We start from the raw sequence: 25,012 nt of genomic DNA on the forward strand, positions 1-25,012 counted from the left end.
GTGGCAAAATTGTAATATTCTTGACCTCGTGGAGCCCACCCGTATGACTTGTCCCATCATCAAGTAACGTCTCTCTCTCCAACCGGTTCTTCTCTGTCTCTTCTCCTTCTTCATTTTTGTTTTCTTTTACCCAGAGCTCTCTCTTCTCACTGCCCTTCATTGCTCCTCCACAAGCTGTCGCCACCACCACGCCAGTCATCACCATCACGAGCAACCACAAGTCGTCACCATCAAGCTCAGCGATTTGGGTCTCCGATCAACCACAAGTCGTGATTTGGGTCTCTGATGTCGTCACCATCAAGCTCAACCCAGATCGGTTCATCTCCAATCTTAGCTACTTCACACCACTCTCCACCGAGCCTAACTCCATGGCAACGTTCTTGAAGGCGATTAAGTGGAGCTTGAGGGCGATGCTCTCTGCGAGGTCTCCGCAAGGTTGTTGCGGCGAGAGTTGCTTGCAAGTTACCACCACGATCTGCTTTGAATCTTGGTTTCTCTACTCTATGGTTGAGGATTGGCTTAGGTATTTGTTGGGTTTGGTTGCTGTGTTTGATTTGGTATTTCTCTATGGGTTGGTTTTCTTTTTTCTTTTTGAAATGGTGGTGGTAGTCTTCTGTTTGGGTGTCTTGTTGATGATGGGTTTAGGTTTGAGAAGAGTTGCGTTTTGATGAAATTTTTGGTGTTTCTGGGTGTGGGCTTATGAACGGTGTGTGTGTGTGTTGTTTGGGTGTTGTGTATTTCCTGTTTATGTGAACAATTTTTTGTGGGTATGAATTCAAACTTGGACTCTCTTTTGCTTGGATGTTGTTTGTGTTTGAATTTGGTGGGTGTCCTTTCAGATCTACATGGCTGGGTGGCTGGAATTGGTTTAGTGTGGTTTGGTTTGGCCGTGGATTTTGAGATTGGTTTGATTTGGGTGGTTGTTTGGTTTAGAAGGGAGAGACAGAGAAAGCTGAGAAAGAAACAGAGAAAAGTGGAAAAATTTGATAGGCAAAAAAATTTGATAGAAATGAGGGAGAGTCAGAGAAATGAAAGGTGAGAGGAAGAGCAGAAGATTTTTTTGTTAATAAGCCGCGGGTAGCAACAGTGTTGCACTGGGTAGTGTCAATGATGGGGTCCACGAGTTTGGGGAAAAGTGGTAGAGATATGTAACTGAGAACTCAATCCAAACATGTGTTTTGTAATTTTTGAGTGAAACTGAGTTTGAGAATTGAGTTATGAATTTTGGGTTTGAGTTATGGGAATTGAAAACTGAGAACTGAGAATTGAGTCAGCTCTAAACCAAACGGGGCCTAACTATCCCAAGAGTGGTCAGGCTTCTATTAGGATAGTTGAAAAGATTAACTAGAAAATTCCGAAGGCTAAATGCACAACACAACCTTTGTCAGCATTTTAACATTTTTTTTGTTATTGTAGATAATAGTGGAAACGCATACTGAACCACAAGTTGTTACACTCCCGGGTTCAGCATAAAAGCAGCTCAAGCAAGTCTAATATTTGGAATAGGGTTGTAGCTCAAACATCTGTGCCACATAGCACAGTACCTAAATTTTAAATCTCAATTCTCAGCAAAGGGAGTCTGGTGTTTAGAAGTTAGAACAGAGGAATTTCATGACTATTTTCATCTCAGGGTTTGATGAAATTTACGAGACCATGGAGAGAAATTAGAGGTCAATAAGCATAAGAACAGCACAAATTTCTTTTTCTTTTCTTTTCTTTTCTTTTTTTTTCCTCTTTCTGAAAAAATTTCATTTCATTTGCATTTCTCTGAACTCAATGCCACCACCCTCTACACCCGGTATATAATGACAAGTGCAGATCCGCTAGCTATTTACAAAGTTTTGTGCTATCAAATTTGCACATACAAATGAATTTGAAACTATAATTGAGATTAAAACCCAGCCCAAGCAATTATAAAGGAAAAGAAAGAATGTAGACCTCGCAAATCCAAGCACAGAAGCTTCCATATAACCTGGACGAACAGATATATCACCTGTTAGATGCTAGCAAATAACACATATAAGCACATCCCTACATTTAAAACATAAAGCAATCTGGGCGTATTGGAAAAAGAAGTTAAAAGAGCACATGCATTCAACATCAACCTTTTAATAGGAGAATACCTGCTGGAGGGAATTACAGAAATTAAAACAAGTGAGAGACATTATACCTAATCAGTAGAAAATTTGCAGGTGGTTGAAAAACTGACCCCATATCTTCTCAATCTATGGAACAGTGGAAAATTTGAAGGGTCCTGGACACAGCACCAACTGATAAGAGATCATACCAAGTGTTGCAGCAGCTACGGCATCTTCAATGCCTTCTTCAATTGTTCTAATGCTGCTGGATGCATGTTACCAATGGCGGAATTAAAAGATTCTCCATGAAGGGCAGCACATGTTTGAAGGTTCTCTCTGACTGAGGTCTCTAGTGACAACTGGTTGATTGGGTCGGAATACTTGATCTGACAGAGCAAATAACAAATCCATCACCAAATTATTCATAAATCATCATCATCTAAATCCAAAATTCGTGTTTTATTCATCTGAATTCAGCACTTTCAGGCATATCCCCAAAATGTTCACCTGTCTTTTTCTTAACTCTTTACTCGGAATGGTGCCCTCCCCATGGCACCTGCTGGAGCTCATATTTTCACCACTGCCATCACAAAAGAGAGAAATAAGAACAAAGAATAGAAGCTGATTCTAAAATGACAACTGAGAATTTGGATAACAAGTTCAATTAAGTATTAGAGATCCAACCTGGACTCTTCCTCAGATAAGTCATTGTTTTCGCTCAATATTACAGTTGTGCATACACTATAAATCAAAAGGCACAATTGCAAGACTTAATCAAAGGTTACCCAATATTCATTTGCAAATAATGTGCAAAATACAAAGATGAATCCATACCTCAAAATCTGATCAAGTTTATCGAGGACTTGAGGCAGTCTCAATGTGAGAATGATTGAAAGGGCTGAGCCAAATGTCTTCCTTTGGGTGGAAGATGCATTGTCTACCTGTGACCAAATAAAAATAATTTGGCAATAAAAAAAAATGAAGCAAGAACTTAAAGTAGTCAAATCAATGCTTGTGATCTTAGGTGTTGTACTTATATTCATATCATTAAGATCATTATAATAACAATTTTCTAATTTCAGGTATGTCACTATGATATAAATGTCAGAAATTAGTTATGTACAAGACTGAACTGTTATAATTTCTGTTTATGGATCAAATCAGTCAGTTTGAAAATAAATTAGAGCTCAAAAATATCATAAAAGTTAAAGGCTCACTTTATTTTGGGCGGAAAGGATTAGTGCAAGGTAAAAAATATTACTGTTAGAGCATGTCTTTCGGCAAAAATTATCTCAGTTCTCAAATCAAGGTTAGCCAGAAACACTTAAATTTAAAAAACAAAGTCTATATACACAGAGTCTATGCTCTAAATCTATAATATGATGCAATCTAGGTTTCTCAAAAAATCCACATACAAGTGATGTGCAAAAGAACACTTTGACAATCACTGAAAGTATCCTTATGGAAACACATGCTCTACTGACCTTGTCAAGCCAAATGTCAACCAGACAAAGAAGTATATTGTCTTTAATCGGAACACTCGCCTTCTGAAGCAGTAACAAAAGTGATGGTTCTGACATTAATTGAGCAAGGTAATTGGTATTCATCACTAAAATTCTTGCCAGGATGGCAGCAGAAGATGCTTTAACGGCAGTCTTAGAAGGATCATAGTCATCTCCTCCACTCAAACACATAACAATCAATTTCTACCAGCATCGAACAAAGAGTGTAATGTAAGCTTTATAGGGGACTTCTTGATGGATTCAGTATATCAACACAAGCAAAAATAGATCCCACTTACTTGTAAAACACTGCTGATCAATGGAGGCACTTCAGCAGGGAAACACTGCAAAGTAGCAAAAATAAATAAAAAGATATTAGTCGGAACTTTAAGATCAAATTACTGCTATAACAGTTTATAACCTTCAAACTACCATAAACAAGTATTAAACTGGGGAAAATGAAACAAATACATTGTTTTCTAGCAACCCAAGAGGTCCCTTGGATGGATCTATTATTAAAGGGGAATCACCATATATTCAGCAAATCCTAAAAAATCGTCTACAAGTGCAACAGGATTCTTTAAATAACCATTGTCAACATTAACAAAATTCATTTCATGCAAGTATCAATCGCAGAAACGGAGTAATAATTACATTTCATAGTGAACCCAAAGAGGAGTAGAACTTTTCCAATAAGTGAAAAAGATATAGTTTGCTTCAAAATGTAAAAATAAATTTGAATATAGTGATACTACATGAAACAATATGAAAACTTTCTCTAGACAATAAAAGAAATGCATGATTAGATGATGGAGAAGAAGATCTGCAGTCAAATTGCACTAGGCAGTCTTGGCTTCTCAATTACAACCTCCAAATACTCCATCTTCATTCTATCTACTACCCTAAAAATCTGCACTTCCCAATATGAAATTGAAGTACCTGTATTAGAATATCAATGACTGGAAGAATTGAGAGAATTCCTTTGTCTGTGACATTTCCGACAACAAGATCAAGAATTCTAGCCACACTGGAAGCATGCATGCTTAGAAACTCAGTTCCACCCAAAATAATGTAATCCTCAATTATGCTGACAGCAACCTATAATAATTTAAAGTAACAGAAGAATATTAAAGTAACAGAGTAACAAGCAGTTGAAGGCCAAAAAAGAACAAATTAACAACCAAGTCCAAGGGCATCAGACATTTAAAATGTTGTTTTCTTTTTTTGGAGGGGGGGTGGGTGGTAGTGGGGACCAGCATTACGTATAATATAAAGGGGGAAAATGAAAAACACAGGAGTAAAGAAAACATTTGAGTACCACAAGGTATATAATTAGAAAAATTTTAAACCCATGAGGTGTCAATACTCAAATAGAATTGCATTAAACAACAGGGTGATGTAGGTGCATTTTCCCCTTAAATTAATGAAGAAAGATATATATAATTTTTCACAGCTAAAATGAGTGTAGTTGAAATGAGAATGTTATAAGACCAACTATGCTCTATGTTACTAAATGTTGGGCTATTAAGAAGCAACATGCTCATAAAATGAGTGTAGCTAAAATGAGAATATTAAGATGAATACGTGGAAATACAAAGAAAGATAGGATTCAAAATAAAGAAATTAGCTTAAAGATAGGGCCCTATTAATGAAAATATGAGAGAGTCGCTAGAGATGGTTTGGTCACGTACAAAGGAGAGCAATCAATACACCAGCGGGGAAGAGTGAGTTGATTCAAGTCAAGAAAATGAAAAAAAGGTAAAAGAAGTCCTAAAATAACATTAGTAGAAATAGTGAAAAAGGACAAGTTGATTAAGGAGGTGATAGAGAGTATAATTTTAGATAATACAGAATGGAAAAAAAAAATACATATGACTAAACCTAATTAGTTTGCGAGAATCCAAGGTTGATCCCAAAATTTTAGGACTAAGGCTTGGTTGTTATTGTTGTGTGCTGTTCTTAACATTTATTTAGGTAATGGAGTAATCCATCACATTAATATGCCATAATGGTTCATAAGTTACAATTCATAGTTGGGGAAAAAAAAGACGGCAAAAAGATCACACACAAGTTCTATCCACCAATTAATAGTATATATATGGAGAATATATTAACACACACACCCATGGAGGATATTGTAATCAGAGATCCTGTAAGTCCAACCTGCAAGTGTTCATAACTTCTTTCCATAATTTCCACGAGACATGGGAAGCATGCTAATAGTTGAGGCACCAACGAAGGGGCATGAGAAAGTGTGGCTTCCCATAACTGCACAATCACAACAATTGAAATTAGCATGTTACACTACAACAAAATGATAGCCAGTTAGATAACTGAAATCAAACTAGCAGACTAACCAGCATGCTATCCTCTATAAGTTCATCTGGGCTATTTATATCAATTCCCTTCTGCAGAATGGGCAGTAGCATGTTGTAGCAAATGGGTGATTGACCACCAAGTGCAACCACAAAGTTCCGCAAAGCAATAAGAAGCTGAATCTGCAGCAGGCTTTCACCAGAAGACTCCTCCCAAACCTTTTCAAATAAGAAATAAAATAAAAATAACTAAAAGAATGTAATTCGAATAAGTGCAGAGCCAATGATTCTGAAAAATATCCCTTCCCCCTTTGATGAAGTGAAAATCCAAGTTTGCTAAGATGAACAATGTTTCCAGACAATTACTTATTTCACTATAACAAACTTAATAATTCAACATCTCTATTAAGTGACTTACAATAGCTAGTCAACTCAATTAGAAACTCGGATTTTATAATCTTTACGTCCATCGTTACATTAGATGGTACACAATTGGAAAGGTTGTACCCAGCGCACAAGGCTCTCGCTTTTATGGGATATAGTAGGCAGCCTTGCTCCCAATTTTTTGAGAGATCACTTTCCTGATTGGAACTCATGACACATCGCTTGGACAGAGACACTTGACGTCACACCAAGGTCCGACTTCTTAGATTATATTCTTTATTGGAATCCGGAGTTCATTAGAGAGGTGCATTATTGGGAATTAGAATCAATAACTCAATTGTTGGATGACATGTATGCTACAAAATTATGCCGTGGGGGTAACTAAACTGAAGTGGATCCCTTTGGAATCCAAAGGCTTCCAAGTGAAGAGCATTTGGAAAGTTTGTGTACCAACAGGGATGGCATTTTTCTTGGGGTGTGTGACATTAGATAAGACGTTGAGTACAGATAATCTAAAGAAACTGAGGGTTGGTCATTATGGATTGGTGCTTTATGTGCAAGAAACAAAGAGAGAATATGGCTCATCTCTTTCTACATTGCGTGGTGGCTCAAGAGTTGTGGTCTTTGGTTTTCTGTCTATTTGGGGTTTTTTGGGTAATGCCTTTTGGAATTGTTATGGTGCTAGAAGCGATGTTTTGGATAGACAAGAAATATGGAGATTTGGAAAGATGCTCCTTTGTGTTTCTTAATTTTGAAGACTTTATGATTGGACTTTGTCTTCTCATACTTTTTCTACTACAAACTTTCTAGATTCCTTGGACACTTGAGCTTCCGTTAATTATTTTTGTTATTTATTTATTTTTTCTTTTATATTTTGCTTGGGATTTCCTTTGTATACTCTCCATGTACTAGGGTTGCACACCTTATGGCCTTTATCTTTTGATGAAATTAATCACACACACACATATATACGTATTTATTTAAAGATGATACAAAGTTCTTCTAAGTATTAAATGACTAGACATAACTCTTACTGTATAATACCTTGTGAAAAAATTGCACCAAGTTTTCTGCAAATGGAATGACTTCACTAACATGTGCAATAAGAACAGAGACCGAATTCAAAACCTGAACCTGAAATAAATGATAGAATAACAAGAATGTCGGGTAAATTACCAAGAAAAAATATAATTAAGATTATAGATTTGAATTTATCTTACATAACATCCAAAAGTAAAGTTTGCTCTTGCAAAACCCTAACCAATTGTTTGATAATATGCAGATTCAAAGAATTGTAGAGCATTTAGACAAGAGCAATGCACTGCAAAATTGCAAGTGCATTCCTGTATCAAAAGAAAATAAAAGAATTGCTATTGCACACCAAATCTTCATGGTTTTATCGCTTGAAGCATGATCGACATATAATCAAATTAAGCAAAAGGTAAATAAGAAACAACAAGGGGAAAAGTTTGATGAGAAAATATTCTCTCCCAAAGTACTAAACATCAAAGTGATGGGAAACCTATGTTTTACCTTGGAGTCAAACTCCTGAACTTCTTCAACCAACTTAAAGCACGAAGCCCAACATATTGGTAGGAGATCAACAAATTCTTGTTCTGAAAAGTTCGCATCTTCAACATGTAAGCACAAAGACCGACAGGCTGCCAGCTTTGAAAAAGAATGCAGAAATTCAATAGTTGAACAGGATACAATAATATAGATTTAGGAGGCAGGAATATGTCAGAATGATACAGAAAGACCAGCAGAGGTGATGTACTTAAGAAAAATGGACCCATGCTACATACCCTGACAGAAAGGTTTTTTTCTTGTAACAATTTGATTAAAGCACAGTATACTTGTCTTTTGGTGTCATCTTTAACCTGTAAAAAGTGTAAAAATCAGAATCGATCATCAAATACGCCTCTTTATTTGTGACTAAGGTATGAAAAAACAATGGCTTGTCAAAAACCAAAAGAGGAAGCATATTTTATCACAGGATTGAATAGCCATAACAAATGTCAATTCAGAAGAATAGAGCATTATAGATTCAAAGATTATTGCAAGTATCCAATCCTGAAAACAAGGCTTGCCAATGGCAACATAAGAAAACCCTGTCACCCTTTTATTAGAACTAAGAAACTAACCAACCATTATCCACAAAAGTGGCATAGAGGGTAGACCATAACTAACAGACAGTAACTTAGAGGGACTGGCTTATGACTTCAGCCAAGGGCGCACACTTTTTACAAGCAGAGGACACATGCTAGATTTCATTGAATGTAAGAATAACATTGTAAGCATGATTTCTTCAATGGCATAGAAGTTTGAAGCAACAATCTTGGACTAACTATTGATTTTAAAAGGAGGGCAATACTGCTTCATTGCATCTTTCAGTGTCTATTCTGCCTTGCATCATCCTCTTGACAAAACTGAGAAGCTAAAAATTAATATAACTCATTTACTCCATAGAATATTATTTTACCTCGGAAACCCACTGTCCCAATATCAGTGCAACTTTACGATGGATGATATGCATATTTGGATGATCATTTGAGAGTTCTGGGGATAGTGCACCATTATACCTGAAATCAATAGTTTCCTGGAGAAAAGTCAAAAGTCCGGGTATAGCAATTACACTTAAAAGCATGATAAAATGGAATGACCGTATTGGATGATGAAAATGCTCAACCATACTACAGTGACAAATTCTATGAAAAACAATTTTAAATGAAACATCAGCCAAATGAAGATGGTTACCAAACAAATTTTCCTAATTCTCTTAAAATTTTTGTTTTTGCCTTTTATGAAAGTTATCTATAAAAATTTCTTTAAAAATCAAAAAATGGGCAAAATGACTCCCCATAATGCTAATTAAATGTTTTTGAGGAGCTTTAAATAACTATTGCATCCATCAAACGCTAAGCAATGCGGTACCAACTGATAAGCAATGCAGTACCAACTGATTGCAAAATTATTTTAACGGCTGCAGCAGTTAATAGTGCCTAAATTTAGATAGGCTATGCAAGACATGAAATGACCAAACACCATGCATATAGTGAAGAATGGACACACCAATCTTTGAAGCTCAGGTAGTTTGAGAGTTCATAATAAACATAAGCAGCAGCACCATAAGCAGCGTCCTTCAGAAGCAACCCTGGAGTAATTTCAGTCACTGAAGTCGGGCAACCTTTCATAGCCTCTTGAAGAAGGGAAACCACAACAGGACCAAGCAGCTAAAAGTAAAAGTCAAGATCACATAAGCACACATCCTTTATCAGAAATAATTAGAGAGCTTATGCACTAAAACTAACAACAAAAGATTTATAGAAGGGAAATTGTAAAAAAGAAAAACGCCACCTACTTGGCTATGGTTTTCAAACAGTACAATGTACAAAGCTTCAGCACATGGCCTCAATTTTTCTGTCCACTGAACCATGTCCTGCTCATGATGAAAAGATTCCGGGTTCTGGTACAACTCCTCCAAATCACTCGCTGTTAAAACAAAATACCTACCAAGACAGTAATAGCACAGTTTTAGTACAACGATTTTCTGGAAATCAGACACCATAACCAGAGGAACACAGTATATTTGAAGGTTTTTCATTGACAAAGTTCTAGCAGAATAACAGCATTCAAAATCTACATCTAGACTACAAGTGTAGAAAATTTTATTTATTTAATATTAGTTCTCCATGTCATGATATATGAATGCCATCAAACAGGCGTACTAGCTTACTCCATTCATTTCACTCCCAGAATCAACAATATCTCTTAGAACAATAATTTAAACCTCTAAGCCTGATGAAGAACACTAATAATATCATGCTATAGCCCTTGCACCTTAGTGCATCCTGGCTCTGTCATAATGCTTCCCTAGGAATGTCAGTTATGGTGAGGAAGATCACTGATTGCATTGATTGCGCCTTCCAAGAAGTTTTTTACATGAGCCTTTGGAAAAATAATTGAGTTATAGAATTAAGTAATATTGACTTGTTAAATGCATGCATTCTTCCCCTCGGGGCCCTTCCTTTCAGTGCGTAATAGCCTAAAAGTGGACAGGAATTAATCAAGCCATGATAGGCCCGACAAATTAATGAAGTGAGGCAGAAGTCAGCACCAATACCTTCTTATCAATACATTACATAAGAGTACTATCCGTTCATTGGGCAGAAGTGAAGTCAATACACCACCAACAGCATTTGAAATGTTTTTCTTTATCTGCTCTTGTGTAATCTGATTTTCATCCATCACCCGACCACTGAGACTAGGCTTGTATTCTTTACATTCCAATATGCACTTCACCATTACCATACATTGAATCAAGAATTGCTCAAACGATAACAAATCTGTCCCAGGATCTGTTATTTTATTTAAGCAGAAATCCAGAACAGGAAGAAGCACACATTTATCCCCAAATGAATAAGGATGTCTGCCCTGAATTGCTACTAAGACCTTCATCAATTTAGTACATGCCCTCTTTGTGAAGTCCCAAAATTTAGGATGTACCTTCTGAAAAGATGAGTCTGCAAAATAAGGTAACATATGCAGAAAAGATTAACTTACTTGAAAATTTGCAACAGAGAGAGAGAGAGAGAACAAAAAAGAGAAAGGATTGGGATTAGTTTCCTATCCCCTCCAAAGGTATGAAAACCAGATGGAAAAAAGCACGAGGGGAAAATAAAATTTGCTATTGCAAATCAAATGGGATTCATCTACAATATGTTAAGTACATACAGCTGTACAGGATTAAATTGGAGACCTCACCAGCTCACCCTCCATCCCTTGTTTTTGGGTAGGGGGAAAAGATGCCAAAGCCATTTGGTACAAAGACCATTGACATGTCCCTTCCTATGTCACTAATAAATTAACCAGCAATGAACTCAAATAATTGAAATTCCATAGCTGATTATAATGTACCTTGACCATCACTTTACAAACAGTAATAAGGGATCCTGTCTAACTTATAAAAATTGACAAGTTGTAGGTTTTAAAAAGTCAACTTTTCATTTTTAAGATCTAAATTGTCGCAGGATAAACCAAAAATGCGACACTGAATTCATAGAACAAGAAATAAGAGTAGAATATTATGCCTATATAGACTTACAAATCCTTATTATAACCGACATGGGAAACCCAATTATTGAATTCAAAAGTAACCTTGACTTTAATAAAATAAAATACTAACGACCTAAATAGTACCTAATAAAATCTCTTTTTTTGATAGGTAATAACAAATTTATTGATAATAGAAGTACAATGGATTTACGATAGTAAACTCACTGCACTGAAAAAAATACAAACCAATCAAAAAGAAAGACTAACAGAATTAAGAAAATCAAACAAAGAATGACAATGCATAAACCCCCAAATACGGGACCACTCAAACAAAGTCCTAAGCAATAATAGTACCTAATAAAATCTTGTTGACCAATAAAAACACAATTAACTCTAAAAATAAATCTTTCCAATGCTTCCCATATCATAAATACATCTAGGATTTGAAGGAAACTTAGTGGACAAGAAAGTAAATCTAATTTACTAAACCTTTATTATTTCTTCAATTGTCCCTATTTCATAATCACTAAGTTCAACGAGGTTAATCATAAAAGGCAATATAAACACTAATTTACGTTCTCATAATTTTTACAAAACTAGAAAGGTAATTCAATATTTTGATACCAACATTGTCTTTTATAATTAACTGCAAATCTGGGTTCCGTTTCAAGTGAAACTCTTTAGGTATATATAAAAGCAAGAGTCTCTATAGATTTACATTAGTTGAAGTAATTAATTATTACTTACTCAAAAACTTATATAAAACAAGGGAAAAAGCAATAGAAGAGGCATAAAGCAATTCAAAATCACTGCGATGTTTAAGAGTGTGTGCGCGCGCGAGTATGAGAGAGAGATCTCACAGTATGGAAGAAATGACTGAATGGCATTCAAGAGGACAGGAGAAACCTCCTTGACTGGCCGGACCTCCTGCAAAAAAGAGATGAGTCAGTTAAAACATTGACTTCAATAGATCCAGCTAAACTAAGGAAAGGAGTAAAACGGCTTTTAGAGGGTGTGGGGGGTTGCACCAAACTCTGAAAATTATTATTAAAAAAAGAAAAAAAGAAAGAAAGAAACAAATCCATTAGATGAGAATAACTACCTGTACTTGTTTTGCATCACTTGGAAACCCAGAAATTATAAGCTGGCGTATTATCTTTAAACATAATAACCATCTCTCACACTGTAAATAAAGTTCATCATGGTGCTGATTTGGATCATTTGAATTATAGCTTTGAGAGAGAGTAGAGAAACCATGCAATATGGACTGCACATCTCTCTGCCAAATGTGCCAGCTATAATCAAAGAAATGGGATGAAATCTGCAAAATAACGTCCGTAAGTACAATCAGCCCAAAAAATATTCATAATTGTGAAGTTACATTTTAATGTATATGTAATGTATATTCATGATTGCCGGTCCTTCCATTACCACAGAACATGTGCAGAAACTGCATTGCATAAAAGCTAATTCTTAATGGCCTTTTTTTGGGGGAAGGGAGTGTGGGGAATCTTATGTTCATGGAAAAGGGAAAAAGAATCTGTGGAATAAAAAATAACATCAACCCATACCTCTGCAAAGCTCCTTTGGTCCGAAATAAGACGTTTAGTGGACAATTCCTTTAAGGACCGAAAAATAATCATAAAAATCCGGTGGGAAGTAAGAACATCTGCCGATTGAAGCTGTTGTGCTAAAACTGAAAAGAGCTCCGGCCTGGATAAACCATTGAGTTGGCAGATAAGGATAGTGAACAATCAAAAGATGATGGATTTTTTTTTTTTTTTTTTTTTGCTAAATAATAATGGAAAGTTAAATATACACACATACACACAACAACCACTAGCTATGATGCAACAAAACTTTTATGCATATTGCTCCAGCTCAACATAGAGGAAGAAGAAAAAACCAATAAATAAAATTTAACCTTCGTATAAGAATCAACCAAAAATAACACAAGTTTTCTTCTTTGGATGAAACTATAGTTCATCCCATGTAGTTTGGCTCGTGGTCACCTGCCACCCTGTGGTTTGGGAAGTGATATTCTACTCCCATGAGGTTTATTTGGTTATGTTTTGTTTCTGTAATAAATGGAAATTGCACATAAAAGGCTCATGTTTCAGGAGGCATAATGTAAGTAGAGAGAACTTGGGATGGCTAGGTTACACTTTCTAAACCACATATTGTTAAGTAAAGGGGTAAAGTTTTCCTCTAAACCAATTTGGAGGAATCTCCAAAACCAATTGCGTGGTGGTTCAAATGACCTTCCACGTGTTTTATTTCAATGAATCATTACATCATTTAAACAAATCACATGAATTATATAAGTCATGTGACAAAATGTACACAAGGATGCTCATTTGATTTGCCACACAATAAGTTTGAGGAACGTTCTAGGAAAATTTTGTCCTTAGTAAAAATAAACCAAAATGCATGGAGAAAAAGTGTATTGATAAATTACCAATTCTCCCAAAAACTTAAGATCTTAGGAAATAGTGAATTTAATCATTTAGCCATAATTCTAACACCACTCCCCCCTCACATGTGGGCCTAGACTTCCCCTAAATATGTCAGGCCCAACATGTGAGATTAACTTTTTAAATGGAAGGTAGAGCAAAGATGGTGTTCCAACTCAAGACAGCATGCTTTGATATTATGATAAATTACTGATTGTCTCAAAAGTTTAAGTTGTTAGGAAATATTGATTTAATCATTTAACCATAATTCTAACATGTATATTCCTTTTTTCTTGCAACCAAAACATCACTAGGTAGTGCTCATTAGAAGTTCTCTCTCTGATGATCAATTCATCTTAAGAGATGTTAAAAAGTAAGTTTTTTTATGCAAGGATACATTATGGAAAACACATGTTCAATCCAGCTATTTGGTCTCAGCTATACAAGTCTTTTAACACTAGACACTTCATATGTATACAATTCATGCAAGTACAAAATGATTAAGTCAGACATTCATCAACATAAGTTTTATTTATTAGAGAAGCATTCACAATTCCAAAAATTTTGGAATATTGATGGAGAGAGAGGTCAAAATGTTTACCATTCTTTGGGGTAATCAATTCGAGCAATTTTGGATATAAGCACAGCCAACATTAGAGCTATCTGTATAGGAACAAATATGGTAAACACAGGAAATTAGCAAATATGATTACTAAATCAATTGAATTGATACCAAAAAAAAATCAAGTAAATTGTTGAGGCATTCTAAAGTGTGTATGTGTGTGTGTCACAGAGAGAGAGAGAGAGAGCATCTATCATTGGCCTCAAAATCTACCGGAGATAATACAAAAATAGATCATATATCTTCAAATCATGAATTGATGAAGTCAGCATTATAGCCACTATGAAATAAGGGCTCATTCAGGCATTCAAGGATGATCACATTGCCCCCATTCTCATTTAGGAGTCAGTCTATTAGTTCATCACCTTGAATAAACCATTTCTAAAATGGTAGCCACTGAAAGTGGAGTTAAGAAATAATATAAATTAAATCATACAATCCACTTTGGTGGTAGCTTTAATTTTCTTCAATAATCATGATTCAAGATAATAGCATAAGATATTTCATGAAAATAAACCAATACATTAAAATAGTTCCAAAAATCACACAGATGTTTAAAAATAACTCTATAAACAACCAAAAAAGGAAGAACAATAAGCAGCAGAGGAAGAACAAGTTTCTGGAAACACCTGATAATTCTCTTCTCTCAAGTGCGACAACAGTTTTTGCCTCAGGTGTATTTTCTCCTCATTGCTAATTCCCCTGAAACATAAAATTCCACATTACACATCCAGCCTACAACTGAAAAATTACATGTTTTATACATAGCTAACGAATGTACTTTACTTATAATAGACAAATAACTTCGAGTCTCTACCATGACAAGCACTACCAGTATACAACCTTCTAGGAGTTAGGACTATCCTCAAACTAATTCTTGTAAATGCCAAGATTCAATCATCAAAATACATGTTTTATACAGTACAAATACATATACTTACAAGAGACAAAATACTTAAAGAGTCTCTACAGCAACAAGCACTACTAGTACATGGCCTTTCTTGTAAATGCTTAAAATTACATGTTTTATACACAGATAAATATATATAGCTACAATAGACTATTACTCCGAATCTCCACCACAACAAGCATTACAAGAACCTTTCAAACCTATCATCAAGCTAATTCTTGTAAATGCTGAGGTGCTATAATCCAAAACTACATGTTCAATAAACAGCAAAATGAAATGTACTTATAAGAGAGATTTCAAGTCTCTACCACTACAAGCATACATGAATATTTCAAGACTAATTCTCACAACAATGTGAACACTTTTCAAAAATGAAAAATAAAGTTTAACAATCTTACGAAGAATCACGCCGATTCCTCCAGTACCGATTGATACTGTTCTTGAAGTAAACCGAAGCCAGCAAACGAATATCGACCTGAGAAGCTAAATCCTTCGCAGTAATCACTTCCTGCATTATCCATGAATGTTACGGTTTCGATTACGATTGCGAACGCATTTCAAAACAGGTTTTCACAAATTCAAATTGACATGCATTGAGCTAGATTGCGACGGGAGCAGAACAAAACAAAAACCGCGTAAGAACCCTAGAAATAGAAGATTGAGAAGCGAGTACCATGAGGCAAGAGCAAAAGCCAGGTCTGCTTTCGGACTGAGAGAGCGCCGACTCGGCCGGCTTGCGAACGTTCTCGTCGCCGCTCATTGAATTCGCGAGCAACGAGTACATCGCCGGTAGGTCTGAAGCTGAGAGCGCCATGGACGTCCGTACAAATTTGAGCTCCGATCGATGAAAAATCTTCGAAGCAAAATTGGAAAAAAAAAAAGAGGTTTTTTGGTCTGTATGTATTTAAGAATTTTGAATACTAAAAATATAATAGAAAATAAAAAGGTGTATGTTGAATCTTGGAAATTTGTGTGAAAATTTTTGGTACGGAAATGGTAATGGAAGATTTGGAATTTGGGAAGTGTTTAAAAGAAATGAAGGAGTGAATGAAATGATTGAGACGCTGGTCGTCGCCGTTTTAGCGATCCTTATATAGTGGTGCTCCAAAGCTGGCAACAGAGATAGAGAGAGAGACCAAAGACTAAAGTCTACAACAGTAGTACGGTGTTTGTCTTCAATTTGGGTTTACCTGCATCCATCTAATATTCAATGATTTTTTTTTTTTTTAATACAATATTCAATGAATTTTACTTCTTTGTTTTTTTGAATAATTTTTTTTTTTTGAGAAGATTCTTTTCATAACTTGTATGGGAGGCGGTATTATTATTAAATAAATTCATTATGGATAAAAATTTTATTGTGTACCAATTACAATATGACATAAGCATAGGTTTTGGACAAATAAATTATAAGACTTTTGCTATTATGTTTATTAATATTAATTAATATGTAAGAACTAATAGAAAAGGGCTCGGTTTAGATGTGATGCTCATGCTTCAAATGGATCTATTGATTTGGAACAACTCAACTATACAAATGTATATAATAAAAATTAGGTATGGAAACCATAGGAGATGAGGTGGAGGCATAGGTGAGTGACAGAGGGAGAGAGTGAGAGGTGTGTGTGTTTGGGATGGTATCATAATTTTATAACAAGTGTATAGGATGTGTGTAGAAAATTTAAACCATAATATGTATTGTAGGGATAAGGGCCCAAAATTATATATTAGGCCTTGCGTCTTGGTTGAGGACGTTAGTTGGTCCGAAAAAGAATAAACAGTAGTGAGAGTGTTAAGCTTAGAGTCTCATGAATAGGTTGCAAATGAAAAGGTTGGGGAAAGTTGTCCGAGGAGGAGTATCTCATCCACTGATAGGGACATGTATTACAAACATACAAGAGAGATGGGAGCTTAAAAATATTTAAAAGAAAGTTGTTACCACCGCATTGAATGCTCTATAGTAAACTCTTCGGCCGCATTAATGAGGAAGTGATCTCTGAACAGTGTTTGTTCAACCTTACAGTTACTCCTAAAGACTTCAAGAGGGTGTTGATGGGACAAGGATCAATATAAGCAATCTACTGTCCACGTGTAAGGTGAAAAGAAGACAGAGATAGTATAAATTAGAGAGAGGACCTTGAAAGAAAGAAATCGAGAAATCGAGAAATCAAGAAAGAAACACTGTAGCAATCAGGAATCAAATTTGTAATCAAACTTGTGAGAAATATATAAAAACTGATCTCCTCGGACTATACTGAGAACAATCTATTTTAGTTTAAATCAATCTATCTTCTTGTTCTTGTCATTTGAATCCATATTATTTGTTGTCCAACTCATTTTAGCCCAATTTTCCAACCTATTCTCTACAAATTCATTGTTTTAGGTTTTTTGAACCCAAGTTCATCCGTCTTTTGGACTAGGGACTTAAATCCGGTCCTTACACACACACACACACACATATATCTCTCTCTCTCTCTCTCTCTCTCTCTCTCTCTCTCTCTCTTAGATTATGGATGTCAAAAAGTCTCGCATAGGTTTTCTCCGCTTTAAAGAGAGGAAGTGTGGGAATGGATTTAATTGCCGGTTTGCCCTAACTCAAGTCTCTCTCTCTCTCTCTCTCTCTCTATATATATATATATATATATGAACATGAATTGCAATATGACAAACATCAAATGCATGTGTAATTACAAGTCGATTAAGCTCAAAGGTGGCAAAACTCGCATCCAATACCAACTCACAGATTAGGTGAAACTGTTTGTTGTTCATTTTTAGGTAGGCAATCATGCTCAAATTGGTAATCGAATTAATTTTGAAGTTTTTAACCCATAATTTTTTGTAACTTCTCGATCTAAAACACCCTTTGAATCCACTTTGTTCCTTGATGAAACAAACAACAATGTAAAGAAATTGATTCCCACAACAATAAACAAACCGACAACAATGAAACATGCATAAAAAATTCCCAATTTCCTATCAGTTATTTCTTAATTCAAAAATGAAAACCACTCAAATTCCTTTATGAAACAAGTAACAACAAAATGAGAATAAAAACAAGCAAATAAACAAATCCTATAAAAAGAGTGAGAAATATAATTAATTTTGAAGCACAATACATGTAACCTTAGCTCTCATAGCTCGACAGCGTTGTGGTAAGGATGTCAACAATGAGAATCTATACAGAGAAGAGATCGTATTAAAATTTTGCAAGTATAAAAATATAAGAAGGAAATGTAAGCAAACGGTAGATTTATATTCATCTTTAAGTTTTAAAATTTTTATATATAAAAATTGTGTTTATTTATGATCATTTTCAAATCTTGCCAACATAAAGAGTATAAGAAAAAGATATAATTAAATGGTGAATTAAAAAAAATATTTATTTATTTAATAAATTCAAACTCATGGTGTTTGCTTCTTGATAAATTTTATTATTATTATTATTATAACTATCTATCCTTTGATTATAAAAGCAACTATGATATTTTGCATAGGGTTTAACCAGTGGCTATTTATCAGGCATGTCAATAAAGATCCTGTTGGCATTTTATTTTTCTAATTTTTCCATTCATTATTATTTGCGACCCTTCAAACGTGCATCACATTTATCCAATCTAAAATATTTGATAATGCAATGTAGAAGGACTTAAATAAAAAAATCTCAATAACTAGTAATTTTACTTTCGACAGGGTCACAAATTTTTCAATGACTCAGGCAAACACAACATATAGTATAAGCAGACAAATGTTGATCTACTAGTATCCAAAACTAGCAAAATTGAACATAAAATATAGGAAGGCAATCTGCCACAATCTCTTATTCAACAAATACAGCAATAACACTCGTGAATATTTGAGGGGGACGCCGGAGGAACTTATCCCTTCTTCAATGTTTTAAAAGCAAAATCCCATTTCTGACTGGAACAAAACACTCACATGAAATCATAGTCATCAAGAGCATCATAGGAAGTAACGGCAATATCATCGTCTGGCTTGTCAACATGGAGCTGCTTTTTCTTAGGGCCTGCAAGGCAAGGAAAAACAATTGAGAAACACCAATTGATAAGTTATTGATAAATTCCTCATTACAGAACAATTGAGGACACCACCTGAAACAATGGAGAGATAAATTCATAAGATACGTACGTCAATGACCATCCATCACAATGGATTTACAGACCCATGTGGGATCCTCTTTTAAGTATACAGGAAGTCAAAGTACACAAAAAGATACCTTTCTTTTTACCAGCATTTGCTTCCTTTTCTGCTTTTAGCTTTTCATTTGCAATTGCCGAGACAGAAGATGCAACATCTTTTGCATCTGCTGCTTTCAAAGTAGTCATTGACAGTCTCATTACAGCCTTGAGTAAGGTAATATAATGGTAACTTTTCTGTATCAGAGAAGCACATATATATTAACAAAGTTAGATATTCACCTGACCTTTGGTCAAAACAGAGGAAGACAATATAACACACCTCAAATGGTCGCAGCTTATTTGATACGAGCTCGGCATATTCCAAGAAATCACTTTCTGATTTGGGAATAAAATTATCAAGAGTCTTCTCATCTCCTCTCTCACCAAATAGTTCTTTAGTAGATTTATAATCTGCTTCTTCCACCAGCCTGTCATGGACTATATAGTTGCAGTAAACATCTTTTCAGTATACCAAAAACAAATAAAATGTGCCTATTATTAAGTTTTTACAAACCTCCACACTAATTGTCTATTAAGATTAATATACAACTTCCAAATTTGCAGGGTCCATTCTAATAAATCATAATTTGCATTTGTTTTTCAATGATTTTGCTCCTAAACAAACTTTAGTAGAAAAACAAATGCAGGCAAACCCATAATTTAAAACAGAACAATGTGCATCCTATAGCATGATGCAAAAACTTACCAAGAAAACTGTTCAAAACTATGGGCAACATCCACCATCAACTACGCACTATGATCAGATTAACAAACAAGGTCATTGGGGGACACGTCTGGATGCAAAACACAGACAAAAGCACTTAAGATCTGGGCTATCAACTTTGTTCTTTGTCCAGTTTAGTGGTCTAATTTTTATTTTTATTTGCTAAGCAGCATAGTGATCTCATTTTGCTTAAGGTTTTTTAAAGTTATTCTTTAGGCATTGACAAAGAACTGGGTTTAGGCTTTAATTATGGTCTAAAGCAGGAACAAGTACATTGATGATAAGGAGTATTTTAGCTCATATACCAAGTAACTTGGAGAAAAAAATTCAGTCAAAGCCCATTTGTATTATTGACAAGTGAAGAAAATTTCAAATCAGTATATATACGTCAGCATTGGACAATTATTATTTTCTCTTCGAGCCTCTTAGTTCATAAAATTTAAGCTAACCTAGCAGGAAATTTTATTTTGATGACGAGGAAACCTGGAGACCATGCAGAGCATCGTGCCTTTTTACCCACTTAAACCCCAGACGACCAGACCAATGTAATGCATCCACATCACACGGATCAGGTAAGTCATTGGCTTCGCCAATGGGACAACATGGCCCCTAGAAATTGTTTGCACCCAAGGGCATTCAAACCTTAGTCTTGGAGGGAGCATACCACCAAACCCAAGGCCCTAACACATAGACATGTCAAACCATCAACATTGCCTTCAATGCTCACACATGAATATCTACAAAATCATCAATCGAGCTAGCGAAATCAGCTCAAATAAGGATCAGTTCAGCTGTAAACTTAGCTTCAAACTTAACAAAACCTCAATTGATGCAGTTTCAGTTAATTGTTTTCTAGATATTATCAATTTTATTGTGCACAGGAGAATCCAACTTGAAGCTGTTGGTTCATAAGACTTGCAGGTTGCAGTGTAATGAGAGAAACCAACTTGCATCACCAGGTACCAACAATCTGAGTCTAGCATTGCAAAAAAGAAATGCAATTTTAACACATTATGCTGCTCAAGACAGATAGTGTAAAAAATAATATTTATTGCTGCCCCATAATTTCAAGGGTTATCTGGAAATCATTTACCATTCATCAGATGAGACATAGACATGCCTACAACTAATTTATTATGCAAAAGAAGAAAATAAATCCACTGTTAGCAGTAAGAAGTAATTAAACTTTTACCGTTGTTGGCGAAGTTTCTCAGCTACAGGATCTAGTGGCTCTTCTTTTACTACTTCCACAGTTTTTCCTTTCTTTTCAGCAGCTTTCACTTTCTTTGGAGCCTTTTCAACTGGAGGTTTAGTTTCAGGTGCCTGGTAATCACATATAGACATAGATTTTGCATAATATAAACAAAGAACCACCATAAACATGAGGTAATGGCATGTCATTCCATATAACAGAGTTCTTAAGACCACAACTGCATACTAGCAAACTCTAATCCATGTTCCATTAAAACATATGTATCCAACAAGTTGACAGTGAAATAAATAATACTTTGGAAAATCACCAAACTAAAACAACTTTTAGTACAAAAAGAACAATTAACAACATGTGCAGAGGAGAATTTATGCAATCACCACAATGGACCACTGAAAGACAACATTTACATCTTTTTGTTAAGGTCCACGTTAGTTGGACTTATTGGTTTGCCCTAGATGGGCCAGACCACTGGGGACAACCATGTACTACCTCCAAAAACCAAACTTAAAAATAGCAAAACAATTTTCAAGAAATTGTGTATTTTTTTTTAATTGAACTGATCAAATAGAAAGGTCAATAATGAATAAACAGGATCTGAATACAAATAATATTCTCAGTGGTTCTAGAAATTGTTCAATTCAGAACAAATAATACAAATGCAACAAATGCCTCATTATTTAACTAATGAATCAACCAATTAATATGTGGCCCTCTATTCCAATCAACAAGTGTGGTAAGAAAGAAAATACTAAGGGTCTAAGAGATTGCATTTAAATCATCAACCATACCGGTGTAGGTTCATCTTCATCCTCCCATGATTCCTTCACACCATCATCGTCCACATCTTCATCATCCCAGTTATTTTTAGGCTGCTCCTTTGTAGGGATAGGTGGAATCTGCTCATCCTCTGGAGGGGCAAAAAAAGATAGAGCATATGCCTTTGTAAATTTATATAGCAGACTCCAACAGAAAAGAAAAGAAAACATAAAATAAACCTAAAGATACTATAAAGGAAAAATTAGAAATAACTTCACTAATATTATGCCCACAATTGCTAGAAAACAACACTGACTATTGTTGCTGTTACTACATGCAAATTCTTTACATCCCTTCTTTAATTATTTTGATGGATACTATTATTTTTAAAACCTAAAATATGCTTCAAAATATATAAAATATATCTAAATACATGTATTTATTAATTATTTGATTGCCATCTCACTGTACCATGTCCTAAATTATTTAGATTTGCTAACTGCTAAGTCACCACGTCTTGTGACCCTTATCGTGTCCGTGCTTCTTAGTGCATCAATGTATTCAGTTTTGGTTAGTCAGGTTTTGGTTAGTCAGATAGAAGGGTATACACAGAGCTGGAATGTTTGAATTCATAGAGATTTTAATGTTTGGGCCTGAGATAAGAAACTTTTGTAGTGGACTATATGTAGCAGAATAACAGCACAATGTAATAGGAAGTCACATTCACTAGACTTTCGTTACAGACTATAGCTGCTAAGTGGTCCTCTTTTTCAAGTTTGGAGGAATTTCTAGATGTTTGTAACTTTAGATTATCTTTGTAGTTTCTCTGGTACAATTCCTGTGTATATGGGGGACACTAATTTTTTCTCTCATCAATTGATTTCTTCAGTTACTTATAAGTTATAAATGGCAGGCATAATTAGAAGTCAGAAAAGAAAGAATTACCCCAGTCCTCCATCTTGTTGTCACTTTCTCAAAAGAAAAGTAGTCACGATCTTGCAAAGAGTGATTCTACATACAAAGAGATGTAAACATTAGAAAAATAATTAAAAATGAACTCCACATAGCTTTTAACAATAATACACTATCATCAACTTGGCAGAAGTGACTTAAAATACTTTTTCAGCATAACCAATAACTGAGGAATTATCAACTTATAACCAAGAAGCTTTTTTGATCCAAAAATTGGTATCACAGTATTTAATTAGGTCCTTAAAAAGCAAAGAAAAACCCGTGTGTGTCTGTGTCGGACATGGACAAGGCTGCATACATGTCTATGACGTGTTCCGCAGTATGGACATAGTACTATGTAATTAAAACCAATCAACTTCATGGACTTTACTACCTAATCAGAAAACCGAAAGAGGGCAACAACCACACATATAAATGGAAGACCCATATGTAATACACTTAATCATACTGCAGCAGCAATCCCAGCAACAAATTCTAATTGCTTTTATATATATAAGTAATAAATTTTATTCACAAATCAACAAGTACACACTGGGTATACTAGCTGATAATCACACAAACAACATATTCTGATTGCAAACTATATCAGGATAGACATTAATACATACCCATAATAAAAACCGAATTCATTATATACCTATGAGTCTATGGCAATCAAAATAAGCATATAGGTACAAAAAATTCCAGTCAAAGCCCACAATTTCTAAGTAAGCAAACAGGAATAATACTTCCAAAAAAATTAGAATAAATTCATAAACTCTATCAATCTCTTATGATCAATACAACAAGATTGATTGGCTTACAAGGATTTGTCAACGATGTAGAGTTTAGACTTTACAGTACAAATCTCTGCTCGTTTATATGAAAAATAAGCGAAATCGATATAATCGGAATTCAAAAAGCTGAGATGAAAGTTGATGAAATACCTGAGAAGATGCCGAGAAAATCGAAGGAATTGTTTTTTTTTTTTGGGTGGAAATTCGAAATTTTGTGCAGCAAAACCCTAATCCTTCGACGGGCTTAGAAATAGAGAAAGACGCAGAGAGAGAACTTGGTCAAAATATGCGAAAATTTATGTTGAAAACGAAAACAAAAACAAAGATTTATTGTAGACTCGATTCAGAGTCCGAGGTGAAAGAGGAAACTAGAGAACGTGGGGTTTAGTAATAATTAAGAATCCGTTTAACAAAAAGTAAAACCTCACGGATGTCGTTTGCCCAGTCCTGGTAATGGGTCGGATCGGATCCATCAATTGTATCATAATTAAATAAATAAAAATTTTCTTAAAAATATATATACACAATTAGGGCTTTCTGTAGGTCAGGTGGGTCAGGTTTTTGCCCAACCTGCAACCGACCTATAATAGTAATGGGTTCATCGGTTCAAGTTGCCGACAGGTGACTGTTAGTTTTAGATAAAACCGATAATCATCAGAATCTGTGAAGATCTTGCCAGATCCATCCAAAATCCGGTGAGACCTCGTCAGATCCGGTGAGATTTCTTCCAAATCGTGAGGAGAAATAACTGGTTCGGCCATATCCGGTGTTTATTGTGCTAGAAATTTATAGATTTAAGTGAAAAAGTGGTTGAAATTTTGAAAAAAAAATGGCTAGAGTTAATGGTCTTCGGGCGGGTCGGGTTTCACGGGTTTTAGAGGAAGAGATCAGAAACCGACCTATCGACATTGGGTTTTTGATGTCAAGACCCGAGTCCAACCGCAGGATCGGGTGGTTCTAGGTTGGGTCCTAGCGGGTTGGCGATTGATTTGGAGAGCCCTATATACAATTAAGAAAATTTTATTTGGAGCAATAACATTTTTTTTTTATCAAATT

General features: G+C 35.1%; 2 protein-coding genes across 4 annotated transcripts; both read right to left on the reverse strand.

The window, feature by feature from the left end:
• Positions 1 to 1,664: 1,664 nt before the first annotated feature.
• Positions 1,665 to 16,486, reverse strand: LOC126692415 (uncharacterized). 2 transcript variants are annotated; one of them, XM_050388015.1, is made up of 24 exons: positions 15,993 to 16,486; positions 15,718 to 15,827; positions 15,039 to 15,111; positions 14,389 to 14,450; positions 12,906 to 13,047; positions 12,437 to 12,655; positions 12,195 to 12,261; positions 10,403 to 10,802; positions 9,641 to 9,788; positions 9,352 to 9,512; positions 8,762 to 8,861; positions 8,085 to 8,159; positions 7,813 to 7,947; positions 7,324 to 7,413; positions 5,938 to 6,114; positions 5,744 to 5,848; positions 4,520 to 4,678; positions 3,880 to 3,924; positions 3,563 to 3,784; positions 2,913 to 3,019; positions 2,763 to 2,819; positions 2,586 to 2,658; positions 2,210 to 2,464; positions 1,665 to 1,972 (listed from the first exon to the last, which is right to left on the reverse strand). In XM_050388015.1, the coding sequence occupies exons 1-23, from the start codon at positions 16,131 to 16,133 to the stop codon at positions 2,303 to 2,305; spliced, it is 3,030 nt and encodes a 1,009-aa protein (XP_050243972.1). In that variant the 5' UTR covers positions 16,134 to 16,486; the 3' UTR covers positions 1,665 to 1,972; positions 2,210 to 2,302. The 2 variants fall into 2 exon arrangements, with proteins under 2 accessions (XP_050243972.1, XP_050243971.1); XM_050388014.1 differs by having other exon boundaries at positions 2,171 to 2,464.
• Positions 16,487 to 18,962: 2,476 nt separating this feature from the next.
• LOC126692416 (uncharacterized) lies at positions 18,963 to 24,372 on the reverse strand. Of its 2 annotated transcripts, none has more exons than XM_050388017.1 (7): positions 24,107 to 24,372; positions 23,154 to 23,219; positions 22,241 to 22,359; positions 21,432 to 21,562; positions 19,796 to 19,943; positions 19,554 to 19,710; positions 18,963 to 19,428 (listed from the first exon to the last, which is right to left on the reverse strand). In XM_050388017.1, exons 2-7 carry the CDS (start codon positions 23,164 to 23,166, stop codon positions 19,337 to 19,339), a joined length of 660 nt encoding a protein of 219 aa, XP_050243974.1. In that variant the 5' UTR covers positions 23,167 to 23,219; positions 24,107 to 24,372; the 3' UTR covers positions 18,963 to 19,336. The 2 variants fall into 2 exon arrangements, with proteins under 2 accessions (XP_050243974.1, XP_050243973.1); XM_050388016.1 differs by having other exon boundaries at positions 18,963 to 19,343; positions 24,107 to 24,364.
• Between the last annotated feature and the right edge of the window lie 640 nt (positions 24,373 to 25,012).

Source organism: Quercus robur, chromosome 7 (assembly GCF_932294415.1).
Source record: "Quercus robur chromosome 7, dhQueRobu3.1, whole genome shotgun sequence".
NCBI classification, from domain to species: domain Eukaryota; kingdom Viridiplantae; phylum Streptophyta; class Magnoliopsida; order Fagales; family Fagaceae; genus Quercus; species Quercus robur.

Excerpts from the sequence above, each read along its gene's own strand:
- LOC126692415 (XM_050388015.1), bottom strand. The coding sequence starts at position 16,133 with ATGGCGCTCTCAGCTTCAGACCTACCGGCGATGTACTCGTTGCTCGCG. Across the intron at positions 13,048-14,388 it reads ATTGATTACCCCAAAGAATG|GCCGGAGCTCTTTTCAGTTT; the intron begins GTAAACATTTTG and ends TGGTTTATCCAG. Across the intron at positions 10,803-12,194 it reads TCAGTCATTTCTTCCATACT|ACTCATCTTTTCAGAAGGTA; the intron begins GTGAGATCTCTC and ends CTTATTTTGCAG.
- LOC126692416 (XM_050388017.1), bottom strand. Across the intron at positions 19,711-19,795 it reads ATAAGCTGCGACCATTTGAG|AAAAGTTACCATTATATTAC; the intron begins GTGTGTTATATT and ends TCTCTGATACAG. Across the intron at positions 19,429-19,553 it reads AAATGCTGGTAAAAAGAAAG|GTGGTGTCCTCAATTGTTCT; the intron begins GTATCTTTTTGT and ends CCATTGTTTCAG.